Genomic DNA, 17,276 nt, shown 5'->3' with positions numbered 1-17,276 from the left:
TGGTCCAGTGGAGAAGGGCTTGAGTGGAGCCCCTTTTTCTAGCTGTTTTCTGGGCACTCTTTTCTCCCTGAACTGAGTGTGGCCAGGCACTGGACACGGATTCTGTACTTAGATTAAAATATGGATATTCTTGATTTATACTCTACAGAAAGATTATCTGCATTTCTAGTGTGTGACTGACAGTATTTATTAAAAAAATAATTTACCTTTCAGCTTATGCTTTTGCTCTTTGCTGCTCCATGGTGTTCTCCATCATTGAAGAGTGGCCCATTTGATTGGGGTCCCTGGGTGGCTCAGTCAGTTGAGCATCCCACTCTTGATTTCAGGTCAGATCATGATCTCATAGTTCGTGAGTTTGAGCCTCCTGTCAAGCTCTGGGCTGACCTTGTGGAGCCTGCTTGGGATTCTTTCTCCCCCCCCCCCCACTTCTCCTACTCACATTTTGTCTCTCTTTCACTCTCTCTCTCTCTCTGTCTCAAAAAATAAACATTAAAAAAAAGGGTGGCCCATTTGATTGGTTGGGCGTAGATTTCTATTTTTCCAAACTTGTCTTGCATCTCCATTTCATTGGGAAAACTTACAGGCCTGATGGCCCTCCTTGTCAACAGCAAGCTGCCTCTGGGGACACAGTACAAAGGAGGCTTGAAAAGTGTTAGTTACAGACCCTATTACTGCCTCCAGACTGCACACAGAGTTGATAGCGGTAGGATTGCTGGGCTTGGAGCCCCAGAGGAAGAGGTGGAGTTGGCTGTATGCCAAGATCTCCTGGTCAAAACTGCCCCTGAGGGAGCCTGTTCCCACACTCCCTCCACAAACAACTGTGCACCTCAAGTGCTCCTCCCCTCCTACTCCTACGACGACGGTTGTGTGTCCACCCTCGCCTCCAAGTCCTCCTGCTCTCCGAATCTCCTTGGGAGTTGGCACGCTTGCCATTTTTGTGTGTTTTTAACTCCTTATCATCTACACAAGTATCTAAATATTTCCTTTGAATCACCTCCTTTCCCCCAAATTTTTCAGTTTCCGAACGCGCCTTGATATTTCTCACCCCCAGAAACATTTCAATGACTGTCCCTTCTGTCTGGAACATTTCTCTCTCCCCTCTCCTCACTCAACATTTAAATCTCCATTGAGGCATCCCTTCCTCCATGGGAACTTCCCTAATTTCTCTTCCTGACCCACAGTGTGTTAGGCTTCCCTTCAATGACCTTCCATAGTACTCCTACTTCTCCTTTTATTTCACCTGTTATGATTCATTGGTTATGAATTCTCTTTAGTTGTTTACCTTAACTATAAGCACAGTGACTCTCCAGTGCCTAACACAAACTCGGTGCATCTTGTATATTTGTCAAATAAATGAATGAATGGATTGAAACATCTGAAACACTGATGATGAGAGAGAAGTTGAAATATGGAACAAGACTCACATCGTCATTTCCAGATGGCTGATGCCAGTGGGGTTTCGGAAACTTTTTCCCTGCGGCAGATCTGAATGAGTAAGGAAAGAAAATAGAAGAAAGAAATGAAGATGTTCTTTCGATCCTCCTTTCTGTGAGACTTCCCCAGACTTTATCTCCAAATATGTAAAAACAACCCTACCTCAAACCTGAAGGAAGCTACCCCCATAGTATCATTCAGGAGAAATCTGGAAGATGTGCATGTTGTGTATATGGGGTGTGTGTGTTGAGGGGGGAGGGGAGGTGAAGGAGGGAGTAGATGATCGAGGAATATCAAGGTGTACTGGCCTGAATAATCCCCCTCCCACCCCAACCCTCATGTCCAGCCAGAAGCTCCAAATGGGACCTCATTTGGAAATAAGTTCTTTGTAGATGCAATTAGTTAAGATGAAATTACACTGGGTAAGAGTGGACCCTAATCCCAAGACTGGTTCTATAAGATGAGAAGACAGACACACAGACACATAGGGAAGACCACCCTGTGAAGCTGTAGGTAGAGACTGGAGTTAAGTTGCTAGAAGACAAGGGGCATGGAAGATGTCTGGCAACCAGCAGAGGCTGGAAGAGGTGATGAAGGACTCTTCCCTGGAGACCTCAGAACGTGGCACCGGTGACACCTTAGTGTCAGATTTCTACCTACCAGAACTGTGAGAGAATAAAGTTTTAAGTCACCCTGTTGACGGTAATTTGTTACAGCACCACTGGGAGACTCATACACAAGGAGAGTGGTAATTTTGTCTCATCTTGAGTATTCTTTCTTAAATGCTTATTTTCTTCACATGTTGGAGAAAACTCAGTATAAGCTTACTCTCCTAGTCAGGTCTCCTCCTTGCTTCCTATATCCATTGACAGTTTCATCTGAGTTAGAAGAGGAATCAAATAATCTCTTGCAGCACATGGAACACAGCACCACCACTGCTTTTGGTGGATAATGCCTACTATTCACTAAGTGTCAATAGTATGCAAGACACCGTGTAAAGCACTCCACGTACACGAGCTTAAATCCTCACTACCCATTTGCAAAATAGGCTGTATGATTACTGTTTTAGAAATGAGATTAAGTCTCAGAGATCACTTCTTACAAGTGCCGCGACCCCTATGGACAAAGTGTAATGACTTACTTGACATCTGCTCAGAGTCTTTACCAACAATGTATAAAAAGAAATGTAAGTGTTCCTTAAACACTTAGCTCTGAATATAACAGAGAGGAAACCATCATGTTCAGTAATTGCTTGCTCTAGGTTTGTTTGTTAGCCCAAACGTAACTTTACTAAGAGGCAGTAGACACGTTAGATGTTCAAGTCGGGTTCTCCACCTTCGTCCACACTCCCAAGGCAATTTTCCTTGGTGCTCGTATGCTTCAACTTGGTAGCGGAATGAGGTTCTGGCACACAGCCCTTGCTCTGTGGATCACCTCGCCCCACTGAAGGCTCTTCTCATCTCATGCTGCGTGAAGGCTGGTACTGGTGCCCCATGTGCCCCATTGTCCACCGCCTGTGCAATGATAACCTGAATGATTATTGTGGTGGAGATGTGCCTGTCGCTTACGCAGGTTGTTGGTGGGACCGGACATTCACTGAATCATGCTTAAGAACTGGAAATTTGCAGTTACAAAAGGTCGACAGAGTGAAGAAATATCTCAACCTTCGCATTCGAGTTTAAGGTAAAGAAAGCTTCATCACAAAAGGACATCTTTCGAAAAGCTTTTCATGGGACGATGAATACATATTTAAAAGTTAAAGTCAGTGGAAGCATCGAGGAAATATTTCATAGCATGGTACACAACCTAACTATTGAAAGATCCATCAGAACTTTTTGTTGTTCCCCATTTTAGGTCAACCCTTGAAAATCTGTCTGTAATTACAGAATATACTTCTCACTTATGCTAGTATGTGACACGATCAGTATTTTGTTTTCATTTATAAGCTTTTTCTGTGGATGAAAATCCATTGATGTGTGAAGTCTGAATCTCCTGTTAGGTCCAAACAAAAATGTAGCAGGGAGAAGTAGGAAAAAGTAAATAATTAAAAGCCCTGACCCTTCACTTCAGTTCATTAGCTTACTTTGCTGACAACTTTAAAAATGCACATGTAAATTGCTTCCTGGGAAGAAGTGCAGGGGTCGGTCATGTGTGATCTCAAGTGTTTGTAACAAGGATAAAATAGGAGATTCATGTTCCTTTTCAAAGATGAGGATAGGGATTCGTCTCTCTTGGATTGAATAATACAGTAGGGGACTTTTGTTTTCCTTGCAAAGGAAGCCATTTAGTGGTCCTTTTGTAGGCTGCCTTTCCAGCTGGGTGGGAAAGATCTGGATGTCTTTGGACCTCAAGTCCTTCGGGGACTTGATCTTTGTCCCCACCACTCAGAAGAGTAGACTCATAAACTAGGAGAAGAAAACCTATTTTTTTCCCAAAACCATGTTCTTAGAAAGAAGAAAATTATCAGGTAGCAATGTGTGTACCTGAAAAACAACATTTACATTCAAATTATTTGGACATTTATTGTTGCAATTGGAACTCATTTGTTTGGGTTTAAATGTTAGCTTATTATTCTGATAGGATTTTCACTTTATCAATCGAAATATATTCCTTCATTTACGAAGTATTTATTCAGGACCTTCTGTGCTGTATTATAGGAGAATGTACTTAAAAAGATGGTTATCCTGTTATCAAGGAACTTACAAATCTGATTTGAGAGGGTGACGCAGGGGCAAGGGAGATGTTGGTTTCTGCCAACACTTACTGAGTGCTTTCCATGAGCCAGGCACTGCCCAGAGTGCTTTGCGTGCATGAACCCTTTTTTAATCTTCAAAAACTCTATGAAATGGGTCACATTTTTAATTATCATTTTATCATTGCAAAAGGTAAGGCACAACAAGTTGGGAAACTTGTCCCAAGGTCAGACGTCTAGTAAGTGGTAAAATCATCCGCAAACTCAGGCAAACTAACCACAATGTTATACTACATCTCAAGCTGGGCAGAACATACACGCACGCACACACACACACACACACACACCCCACTAATAACAAGTAATAGTCACTAACAATACTAGGGCAGTAAAATGACGAATAGGGGAATCATCCTGGCTTGGTGTGGTCAAGGAAGACTTCATGATATGAAACCGATATTAGATCCAAACCAACAACGCCATCCACATCATCTTGTTGAGATGTCCATTAGCATATCGGAGGCTCTGAGAACTATGCAGAAAGGAAACCTGTGTGCTTAAGCCATTGTTCCTGAAACTTCCTTGGCTGTGAAGACTTTTTTTTTTCTTCCAGGTAATGCCTACACAACTTTTGGCACACACATTTTTAAGCAATTTTGAAAATGTTAGTTTAAAGGAGCAGGATCCATTTTAGGGTCACCTATTTACAGAGACCATAACTGACTTGTCTGCCTCTGCTGTCCATAGACAGAAGGATCTGAGGAAGTTGCACGGGGACAAACCGCTGGAAACTTCTATAGATAGGATTTATAGGGTATGAGTGGAATTCGTGAAAACTTGACAAGATATCACGTTTTGTCTACTAACTAAACCTTTTCTCTAGCCAGGATTGTGGTATCATCAATTCTATGAAGAGCTTAGATTAAAAGTCCTCTCTGCCTGGGCTGAAGAGTATTTACTTTATAATCAGAAAAGACAGTTCCTTATATTCCCTGGTCTTATCAGTGTATCCTTAGTGCCCCAAGAACACTGTCTTCTTTTAGAAATATTTTTATAATATTTTGTCTGCATTTTATAAGGGTTATTTTATGGTCAAGCTGGTCACCTATAGATATAATTGTGCCCAAAGTCTATTAATGCTTCTTGTGTTTTCTTTTGCACAAAAAGTGTACAACCTAGAGAAAGTGAAAGATATATCCCAACTCTCACTTTGTAGGTTTGTTTAAAAAAAATTTTTTTTATGTTTATTCAGTTTTGAAAGACAGAGAGAGACAGAGCACAAGCCGGGGTGGGGCAGAGAGAGAGGGGGGGACACAGAATCTGAAGCAGGCTCCAGGCTCTGAGCTGTCAGCACAAAGACCGACGTGGGGCTCGAACTCACAAACGGTGAGATCATGACCTGAGCTGAAGCTGGACGCTCAACCGACTGAGCCACCCAGGCGCCCCTGTTTTAAATGATGTAGTTTACATTTGTTGAAGACCCTCTATTAGAAACCACGTTATATATTTTATGTATGTTTTCTAATTTTGACGTCACAACCAACAAGAAGGTAGGTGCCACTCTCATTTCACATGTGAGGAAATGGAGACTCAGAGGGACTAAATTGTCTGCCTGGTGTTAACCAGCAAGTGATCACGAGGGATTTGAATTCTGGTCTGTCTGACCCCAAAGCCCACACTTTTAAAACTCTGCTACATTGCTTTTTAAAAAAGGGGGAGGGAGAACTCTTGAAGATTAAATCTTGCATTTAATTAACTAGAATTTAAAACATTTCAGGCAATTGAATCAAAAACACACTGTTGCTTGGATGACGAAGAGAAGGCAATAATGGATGTTCAAATCATATCAGCTAAAACTTAGACTTTTCCTAACAATATCTCTGGCTTAATTGAAAAAAAAAAATCCATCGCAGACTGTTTTGTAGCTAAAAGCTTCTTGTTTAGTCATTACTCAAATGTCCATTATATGCTCGTGGAGGCAGGACTGAGTCTTTCCCCTTCTCTGCCAGGGTGTTACTTGCGAAGTGCCTCTGTTTTCCGTCCTGTTCGGGACAGACCACGAGCAATGGCTGAGAATGTGTCTGGAAATGTGAGGTGTGTGCATCCGAGAGGCGTCCACTCGTGTGCCCTCGAGGGGAGCCTGTGGAGCCAGCAAACCTTCCAGGGCCTGACACAGAGGACCAGAGCCATCACCAGCCGGAATTAGCACTTTGGTGGCATAGATACAAGGGAGATAAATGATTCTCACTTTGGTTTTGGGAGCTGTTTCCTCCACAGAAACGTCTGACAGAACAGCAAACAAAAGATCCAGTATCTTCCCCTCTAGAGTGTAGAAGGCTAAGCAAAGGTAGTCTGCGGCTGACCCAGCGTTTTCATTTGAGCAACGGATCTTTTTACCCAACCTTGCAAATAAATAAGCCAATCTGTTTAAAAATAAAAAAAGTAAACACGAGTTTGAGTTCCTAACATGGAATCACCAGCATTTCTCTACTGTATTTTCCCCCCATACATTCTTCACATTCTTACCCATGTGTGAATGGCTCTTTGCCAAGCTTCTCGTCGTTGATGAGGAGAGAACTCGCATGCCTTGACAGCCTACCATGAACCAGAGGCGGTGCTTGGTGTTTTTGGTACGGCCTCTTCTAATCGCCACCACAATACTATAAAAGGTATTACTGTCTGGAAATAATTTTTTAGGGGTTCAGTAACCTCCCTGAAGTCACAGAATGAATAAGTGACAGAATCAAGGTTGGGACCCCCTTTCGTCTTGAAGGAAAGGAAGAGATTTTCCTCGGTCCAAGGTTCTTCTGGCTGAACTAAGAATTAAATTTACACGAGACAGACTAACAGGAGAAAAGCCTAAAGTTTTATTACATGCGCATGGAGGCCCAATAATGAAATGGAGACCTCAAGAAACGACCAAGGCAGGCAGTTTTATACTCTCTAGACAAAGAGACAATAAATCTGCAAGGAGTTGGCGGCATGAAGAAAACTTAACTTTGGAAGCTTCAGTTAGTAAGGGATGCTAAACAGAATTTGGGCTGAGGTGGCAAATTAGTAAAGAGTAAAAAAGGTTGTTTATACAGCCTTCTTGGCTCTAAATTTCCCATCTCTGGTGACAAGGATGTGTCTATCTCTTGGTATGGGGAGGGCACCTCTCAAATGGGAGATTTATTTCCTGCTTTTCACGGGGACAGAGGAGGATCTGAGTGTCCTTCTTACACAGGCTGTCACTTGAGTGACTTTTATTTAAAATGATCAATACACTTATATACAGTGGAGTATTACTCGGCGATCAAAAAGAATGAAATCTTGCCATTTGCAACTACGTGGATGGAACTGGAGGGCATTATGCTAAGCTAAATTAGGGAGGGACAAATATCATATGACTTCACTCATATGAGGACTTTAAGACACAGAACAGATGAACACAGGGAAGGGAAGCAAAAATAATATAAAAACAGGGAGGGGGACAAAACATAAGAGACTCTTAAATATGGAGAACAAACAGAGGGTTGCTGGAGGGTGTGTGGGAGGGGGGATGGGCTAAATGGGTAAGGGGCATTAAGGAATCTACTGAAATCATTGTTTCACTATATGCTAACTAATTTGGACGTAAATTAAAATAAATAAATAAATAAATAAAGTTGAACTAAAAAAAAAATAAAATAAAATGATCAATATGTTGAAGTGGAACATTTTGGGGCAGCCTGCCCTTGGCCCCTACAGTGTCCAAAGATTATCTGTGTTCTGTTATGCTGCGTGTCAGGAGAGCGCTTTGGCTGTGGTTGAATCCCCACAGATGTTCTCGCAGATTCTCTAAGAAGCATTCACTGGCAATCCAGTCTTTGTTACAGTCTAAATGCTTTTGCAGAAATGGAGCGTTTTTTTTATCCCAAGTATCTAGTGCAACTTTTGGCACACAGTAGGTACTCAATCCATATCTGCCAAATCAAAATTCAATCGCTCACACAGGCTTGACTTATTTCACAATGTTTCGGCGAGGTTCCCGGGTACATTTGAAAATCACGCCTGACTTTTACTTGGAAAACCATTGAGGTCTCAATTTTGATTTTTGATTTTATGATATAGACTATCCACAAGTGAAAAAGTGTCTTTATATTCGGACATAGGGAAGCATTAAGGAATTAATGAGATTCTGAATCCAATCTTAAATAAAAGGGACTTGAGAACAGTATGTAGATACAAGGTTGTTTCTGGGAAATAAGGGTGGTGTTTTTTGTTGTTTTTTTTTTCTTTTCTCCTCTATGTCCAGATGGGTTTAGGGTACTCAGTTGTCCTGCATGAACTGTTCTATTGTTCTTGATGGCTCCCGGTCCTGAAATGCGAGACCATATTTTTCACAAGCAATTATTGAATTAAGTCTGCTATGTCTTTACCTCATTCTCACTCATATATGAGTTTGACAAATGTGAAACAGAAAAATATCAGGAGTCAGGGGAAGTGTAGAACTGACCGGTGATAGAGAGCCCTCTTTCCCAAACTTGGGATTAACTGCCAAGTGATACTTTCATGGACATGGCTACTTCTGCAGCCCCAAATAGAGTGAGTCACATGGAGACCGTATGTGTACCTGTGTGTCTTTTTCCCCTCGAAAATTTCCCATCTTGAGCAGTGGACCTTTTCTGTTGAATCTGATTGGTTGGCTAGTAATATGCTCCCTGGTGAGAATCAGCATATTTTCATACCTTGATGTTTTTAAGAAATTATCTTTATTTTTAATTATTCATTGAGACATGCCAATGGATACTTAGGTCACATTTTGGGCAAAACTCACAAGGTTTTTTTTTTTGTTTTTTTTCCCCAAATCTCACATGTGTACACAAAACAACACAAGTTTTAGGGTTTGCTTAAAAGAACAAAGCATTAGAAATACAGTGAGACACAAGCTCATAATCAAATTCACATCAGTGAGCAGATCTGATTTAACATGAGAAGATTACAAAACAAATCTGTGTTTTGTAGGAAGCACTATCTGAAGACAGTGTTGCAGGACACAGTCCAAATGCCTTTGTGGGAAGCCTTAAGCAAGTAGAAACAGAGCAGGATTTTTACTCAGCCTAGAGGGAGTTATGGGTAGGTCAGGGCTTCATGAACAGGATTCGGCCTATTCACGAATGCTGTTAAAGGAGAAGCAGGCTTTGACGATCAGGCCTGGCAGTGATATATATTCTCTCTTTCTTAATTTGATCTTTACTTTACTTACTAAAAATAGCCCTTTGATTCCTTTCTTCTCATGTAATGACAGAATTAAACTCGGTAAGTCAACTATTGATGGTCCGTGGACCAGAAGAAGAATATAAATTTAAAATCCATGGACGATCCAACAGCTGTGTCTTAACTAGTAATTGAACTCCTCCTATTGAAAGAGAGCCACTAGTAGGCAAGAAAAAAGTTTTCACATTCTTTTTTTTTTTTTTTTTTTGCCAACACATGAGGAACTCAAGAAAACTCCAGATGGCTGAGAGAAGGACAAAAATGCATCTAGTTTATGCATAATGTCTCGTTTCACTTCAAATTTTTATTGTACGAGTAGCTGCTTCATAGACGTAACTGTTGGGTATTTGGTAGTTTTCTCTGTGAGCTCTTCTTCAAGACCTAATAGTGACATAGACACTTTTGTCCTATAAACCTGGAACTACTGAAAATGCCTCCAATCTTATTTATTTAAGTTACAATATAAATATAATTTACACAAAGTCCATTTCCTAAACCCAAGATAGAGGCCCCAGTAGCTAAATAGTGTCTTCCTTCTTTACTATGTCATCCTCGACAATTGCTTTCCTTCACTTGATCTCCTGAACGTTAAACACAGACCACTCAGAAGCCCTCTCTGCACCATCAAACCAAAGTAAGAGAGATTTGGAAGCAGGAATACATTCAACATTTTCTCTTTTGGGGCCTCACCAAGCTGAGAGCTTCAGAGGATTAAAGCAACAAAGAATCATGTGTCAGTTCATAGTTATTATGGAAAGAAAAAAAAAGTTGGTGTTAAGATTTCACAACTTCTCTCTTACCCATATCAACAATTTCAACTTATCACCCACCCATTTCATGAGGTTTTCACACTTTCTTTAGTACCATCTGACAATCTCTCCTACTTTAATGAAAATATAACCAACTCTCCAAAATTTCCCTTAAACCTTAACTCTGCACACTTCAGTCTCTCTACAGAAACGTATTACAAACCAGTCAAGTTTCTAACATTTCATGGGTATGTTAGGAGGAAAAAAACCCCCCACAACAGTTGCACATAGGAAATGAGAGCTGTCATTTCGTAGTTTGCCAAACAGCTTGATAGTGGCAGAAATGATCATAATACCGTTGACCCACTTCAACATGATTTAAGGTAAGAAGAAACGGGCATGCCAATTTTCATCTAACGTTAGTTATGCTCGAACTTCTAAGGAAAAGGTTGAATGCACAGAGTGTAGCCACTAGAGGAGGATGCTGTAGCAAACTGGTTTTCTGACCAAGTGTCTGGAGAAAAAATGCCAACAAAATGCCAACAAAATGACTCCGTTCGCTAGAACTGCAATTAACCACAATGACCTGGCGGAATGAGAAATTCGGTCAGAAAACCGAAATCGTTTTCTTTACTCAGATAATGTTAACTTCAGCTAAACAGTTAGGTAGTTGCTCACATGAAATTAAGGAAAAAGAAAAATCCAGTTACTATTAACACCAAAGAAATGCACGCCAACCATAAACCAAAGGTGCTTTGGTACTGTAGCCATGACAGAGAAGAGTGTGGTGGGAGAGCAGGAAGTTCCCTGATGATTAGGTGACAGGGTCATAGAAGGTTTGCGAGACCTGCCATGTCTCCTGCAAGGTTGACACACCGCCACGGTCCAAGACAAGAGTCACACAAACGCAAGCTAATCAGCTGGCTTGTTAGAACAGAGTGTGCAACATCGCTGTGTTGAAAAGTGACTTCAGGCTTGTTGAAACGTCTCATTAATCTGAGGAAACGGTGCCTGGTGCCATAGATTAAACACTATGGTCTCAAGCGGAATGCATGTGAAGTTTCCAAAATATTTCCTCAAAGACTTTATTCAGTTTTGGTTTGTGACCTTAGCCGGAAAGCAGAAAGATGGACACGGGAAGGCAGTTCTGTGAGGATTTACGTTGGGCAGCTTTCAGAAGATGAAAGACGTTTAAAGTTAAGGCCTTTATCTGCAAACAATCGTATATTAATAAACTCTATATCCTATTTACACACGCATTCTCTTGTATTAAAACTAACAGTATTCTGTTCACAGTGCCATTGTTTATACAGGTAGCAATCCCATAATACTCATGTATTTTGGCATGGGAATCAGTAGCGCTTGGTATTTACAGAAAATGTACATGTGTGCATATAAACGTGTCACTGAATCTGAGTTATTGATAAAAGACAGATTGGCTAATGGTGCAAAGGAATGAACTGTAAGCACCTTCCCCTCGGAAGGGATGGGAAACGTGGTTTCTTACATTGAGGAGATGCCGAATCTCTGACCCAAAGTGGCATAAAGTCAGTAACAAAAAACTATGAACCCCCTGTTCAAGTTTGGGTACACTGAGTAATCTTTTAGTCCAAAGTTTTAGATCCATTGTCTAGTGCATCAAATAGAAAAGTTAAAAAGATTTATTATTATTTTTATCATAAGAATTATTATTAAAATAGAAGGTACTTTCTCTCACGCTCTGGTTTGTGCGCTTGCACTCAAGACCCATCTCCTTGGAGCTCCAAAGATGCTGGTGTTTTTGTCATGCAGATCAGCAGTCAGATGGCTAACACTAAAATGCTCTGGCCTTAGCGACGGTCACCTGTCACAGTGGGACCCAGGGCCCGAGGGGAACATGGCAGAAGCACCTCTTTCTGACTCCCCAGTCTTCTCCTGGAGGGGCAGGCCTGCCCCTCATTAGCTCCCACGTTCCTAAATGGAGTTGCTTTATTTCGGCAGCTAGTGCTGAGATGACGGATGGCTTCTGTACACTCGAAAAGAGGAGAGGAGGCAGGAAAATAGAGGAGGGTAGCATTCCAAAGAGCCCCAGGACGGCAGCCACGAGGTGGCTGGGCTTATTGGCAGGAACCCCCTCAGAGCTTTCACCCTGTCAGGAGGCCTCTGCTCAAGGAGGTTCTCCTTCTCCGTGTGCAGAGCAGGGGCAGGCTGGCTGGGACTACGGGGCGTTGCCTTTGGTCACAGTCTGCTCCTCATTCTCGGTCCCTTGGCCTGCATGGTCGGGGCTGCCCCCACCACCACTGCTGCTTCTGTGCTGCGTGGGCAACAGACTCTTCCACTGGGCTTTGTTGTGTGAGAGGTGGCTTAGCATGTTCTCCGACAGGGTGCTGTTTCCAGTGAAACGGGCCCATTCCCGGAAAAGCGGCTCCACGATGTAGGTCATGAAACCTAGAACAGGCGAGGCCAAGCTCAGCTCCATAAAGGCGGTAAAACCCACGTCTTCTCCCTCCCAGACCCAATCGGGACTCCACTCTGTGACCCAGAGAAGTGAAGGCAAAAAAAGATGAGATGGCCCCTATCCTCAGTTTAGGAGCACCAGATATGTCACCTTGGGCTCGTTTCTTAACCTCTCGGGCCTCAGTTTCCTCATCTGTAAAAAGGAGCTAGGAAGAGTGCCAAACCCACAGGGCTGTTATGACAATGAAATAACAACACAGGTGAGAGGCTTAGAAAGTTCCTGGTGCACAGTAAATCCTCAATAAATATTGGCTATTATTATTTGCTGAGGGAGAAAGACATATAAGGAGAAAGGTAGGAAAAAGTCTGTGTTGGAGCTAAGGAGGGAGGGTGGGGGAGGGGAGGAAAGGGCAAATGATACCACATCATTGATTTAGACCATCTGAAGAATTCATATGTTTACCCTGTAGGATATTTTTTCAAGAGTATTGATTTATAGTTTTGTCTTACTATCAATTATGTTAACCACTAAATGTAGGTAAATAGAAGTTCATTCATTTTCAATATGCACATAAAATCCCTACTTCAATGACCAGATAAAATTGGTTGATATTAGATATCTCTATTCTCTTAATTAGTTTAGACTTGTTGCTTTCTAATCATGTTTCAATGTTAGTGTACTTTCCATATTAAACATGATTTATTAAAGCAGAGAAGGACTTTCAGTCTAGGCTGGAGTTATTGGAATCATCACAAACTTGGACATATTTAGGTCTTATTGTATGTTCTTGAAATATAGGTGTGGGGAGAAAAGGCAAGTGCTTTTCAGCATAACAAACTTTCCAACAACTGACCCCGAATGTTTACAAGGGCATAAATTATAAAGGCTTGACTTGATCTTTTTATTGAACAAACAGCAAATACTTGGCCTTTGAGGATGCTATAGAGACGGAAAAAGGATGCAGAAATGCAAAATATTATTTTACACTTCTGCATTATCTCATCTTAAATATGATTTAAATATTATGAAATCATTTTAGATAATCCAAGTTTAAGCTAGTGACTTCTGTAGTTTGATATGGTATATAGGGAGTCAGCAAGCAAGGATTTCCTTCTTAAATTTTCTTGTTTCTTATTCCTGAATTTTCTTCATTTTCTTCACAACCTCTAATTTTTTTTTTAACGTTTATTTATTTTTGAGACAGAGAGAGACAGAGCATGAATGGGGGAGGGGCAGAGAGAGAGGGAGACACAGAATCGGAAGCAGGCTCCAGGCTCGGAGCCATCAGCCCAGAGCCCGACGCGGGGCTCGAACTCACAGACCGCGAGATCGTGACCTGAGCTGAAGTCGGATGCTTAACCGACTGAGCCACCCAGGCGCCCCAACAACCTCTATATTTAATTTCTAATATCTTCCACCTTAAGAGAGATTAGATATTAAAGATAGTTCACAAAATTATGCTATTCTAAAGCTTAAAGTGTAAATATTTATAAAATTTACCTTAATATAAAAAAGCTACAAATCTAACATTTAAAAATCTGGTACTTCAACATCAACTCATTTTCTTCCTGAAGTTACTTTGAAATTATACCTCTGGATTTCTACTTGTCCAATATAAAGACCTTTCCTAGTAGATAGGAAAGCCATTTTGAAGCCTGAATAGACACCAGGGGGCAGTTTTCCAAATGAAAGATGGCTTCTGCACGATTAGATTTGGGAACCTGTTCTACCCGTTCCCAGCGCATTGTGCTAACCTTTCTCTTCTATGCAAGCGATGGGCTGACTTTGCCTGGATTTTGTCCTCCTGGTGGGTTGGAATTGGGGGAAGCGAGAAATGATGGCCTCAGAGTAAATAGGGATTGAAGGCAAGCCTCTTTCTCTTCCTCCTTCTATAGATTTCACCAATTAGAGATTCATTTGATTTAATGTCTTCTTTTTAAAAAACGCAGAATTTGATGGAGAGAGGGAAAGAGATTTTTAACCCCACTTCCTCTTGGGTTAATATCAATTACTTAAACAGAAAATCAGATCTAAACCTGAGATGGCACTCAGGAGATTCTCACTGTGGAGGGGACAGTTTCAGTCCCAGGGAGAATCAGGACAGAAGAAAGAGCTGCATTACTTAGGACCTGCTGGCAAAATCCTTGTCTGGGGAGCTGAAGCCTAGAGCTCCCATTAGGCTCTGTCTATCTATTTGGATTTTTCCAGTTTAGCCTCGTCTATCCCTTCACACCACACCTCCCAACACTGACCCTACAGAGCTGGGAGGTGTGGAACGGAGACAAAGATTTACGTAGGAAGGGTTGTTTTATAATTACCTTCTCTTTCTCTTTATTATTGGTGTGCTAATGTAGCATCCAGGAGATTTTCCTATTCAGCCAATCCCCACCCCATTTTAAAAACAGGTATCTATGGTAACCACATTTTCCTGTGCTGAAAACCAGGACATAGGATCTGACAAAATAAGTGTGTTCTCATGACAACAACAGGGTAGAGTCTCTAAAATCAGGTCTGTCTTGCAAATCCAGGTTGTGTGCTTAACAATGTGAACAATTTTCACAAAATGTCTTTAACAGGAGCCTGGCAAATTTCTTTCTAGCCAGAGCTTAACAAATGAGGCCGTGGGGTTAGGATTTTGGACAGGGTCTGCTCCTTTCAGATCACATCTGCAAAACCTCCATAATTAAAGCAACGGGAGGAGACTATCTGATCCAAGGGGACCAAGGCTGCGTTTCTGTGGATGCTGATCCCTTCCCCCACTGCCCCAGCAACTCTGTAGCTATGTTATCACCCTGGATTCTTCCCGGGTTTTGTTTTTTTATAATGCTCCCACCCTTTCCTTTTTTGGGTGGAAGAATCAATTTAATTGTAAAAACACCATGACAATACTAAGGGCAATTTGGATAAAAAAATGGCTCACCAATAATCCCAAAATTTCAACATATCTATTTTAATATTTGCATATGTCATTCAAATCTTTGTAACCAGATTAATTCGGTTTCTATTTCCTGAAGATGACTTTATGACTCTGTCGTGGATTAGATTTGACTCTTAGTGATTATAGGCGTATCATTACTTGACTAACTTGCTCTGGCTTTCTTAATTTTCAGCTTGTTTTTTCTGATGCCGAATTCCCTTCCAAGTAGAGGCTTTAAGCCTCAAGCCTTGCAGAGGTCTGCAGCACTGTGAATACATTAAGTTCTCTGAGGTCTGTGGGAACTGGCGAAAACCAAGGACTCGTGCATGTGAGGGCTGTAGTTTATGGGTAAAATTTAAAGTGCTGAGTTTGGTTTTAAATGGAAGGAACTTCCAGGAAAAGATTTGCTTTGAATGTAGGTGGAATTGGTGGAGAGCTTTAAGAGCTGATAGACATTCTTACTGGATCAAAAATATTTCCTATGTGCCTAAAGTTTCCACAGTTTGACTTGTGTAACGATCTGATGCATAACTTACAGTAATGATTATTTTAGATGCATTAGCATCACAATTTAACAGTTTACTGCAGTGGACACTTGAGAATAAGACTGAAAATACGTTTTGGAAGTGGGGAGTCAAGAAGCATGGGACCCGGGGCCACAAGGGATGGCAGAGCTCACAGAGCATGGGCTCTTGGGATTGCAAAGGGGGTGAAGGATAGTGAGCCAGACTGGAAGGGTCCTAAAGGTTGATCCTGCCGACTTTCTACTCTTCAAGTCCCAGAGAGAGTGTGAACTAACCTGCTCTTCAGCAGCCAATAGATGATGCTTATTAGTTTCCGTCTACGCTATTTGGTTTTGATTTGATTTTGAACTACAAAGTTAATACAGGCTAGTTAAGGGTCTATAACAAAGCCGTTACCCTATTTTTCATAATTTTTCCATTGGTAATTACCTAGTAGATTAGTCATGATTAGAGTGTTTATTTGGATTCGGCTCTTCATTAAGCCTCCAGTTTGGATCTTTCAAAAGCTGTGGGTAGATCTTCTTTTCTTTGTCACTTGGCAGAGATGCCAAAAGTATTTGTTTAAAATTAAAACTGAATTCAACTCACCAATTTGTATACTAGGAATTGAATCTTTCTGTTGATTACATAGTGGACTGATTTCCAGTTCAAATTTCTGTTCAAGGTCACCTAAGAAAGAAGAAGAAATATTGGTAATCTAGAATTTGTAAAAAAAAAAATGAGTTGCTACTTAACCCTCTAGTTCAAAGAAGTTATTCTGAGAATTACCATTCACTGCTTTGTTCTCATCAGGAACCGCCCCCCCCCCCCACTTGCCCTGCCTTGCTCTCGTAGTTTCCATGAAAAGTTAAAATATCAGAGCGCCAATGACCATTTACAATAGGTTCCTTGTAAATAGGTACACTCTGGGACTAGAATAAACTTTGACCAAGATATACAAAAACAAGGATACAAGTAATGAGCAATTTCCTACATGAAATGGAAGTTCTGGCTTTAAGTAACAGGTTAAGAGAACAGATTTTATGCTGCCCCTGCCTTTCACTCTGCCTGACCCTAGTCTGATTTCCTCTGAACAACCAGGAATAGTAAGTAGGTAGGAGACAGAGAAGAGGGACTAGAAAATCTCATTTGAGGAACATCCTGGTCTGTAGCTACAAAGTTAATCAGAAATAAAGATTTTTTTAAAATTTAAATTCATGTTAGTTAAAATATAGGGTAGTGTTGGTTTCAAGAGTCGATTTTATTTTTAGTTATTTAAAAAAAATTTTTAATGTTTATTTTTGAG

At 41.1% G+C, this 17,276-nt stretch overlaps 1 protein-coding gene across 8 annotated transcripts in view; it reads right to left on the bottom strand.

Moving 5' to 3' along the window:
* Window positions 1–8,867: 8,867 nt before the first annotated feature.
* The window catches only part of PDE7B (phosphodiesterase 7B), a 584,077-nt gene continuing 575,668 nt past the window's right edge, over window positions 8,868–17,276 (bottom strand). For all 8 annotated transcript variants that reach the window (XM_047860044.1, XM_047860045.1, XM_047860043.1 and 5 more), the window contains 2 exons: window positions 16,580–16,660; window positions 8,868–12,540 (listed from right to left, as the gene is read on the bottom strand). In XM_047860044.1, the coding sequence (XP_047716000.1) occupies window positions 12,311–12,540; window positions 16,580–16,660 (311 nt within the window). In that variant the 3' untranslated portion in view covers window positions 8,868–12,310. The remainder of the gene's footprint in view (window positions 12,541–16,579; window positions 16,661–17,276) is intronic.

This window comes from Prionailurus viverrinus, chromosome B2, assembly GCF_022837055.1.
Source record: "Prionailurus viverrinus isolate Anna chromosome B2, UM_Priviv_1.0, whole genome shotgun sequence".
Classification (NCBI taxonomy): Eukaryota; Metazoa; Chordata; class Mammalia; order Carnivora; family Felidae; genus Prionailurus; species Prionailurus viverrinus.
This window is presented reverse-complemented; position numbering and strand designations above follow the sequence as displayed.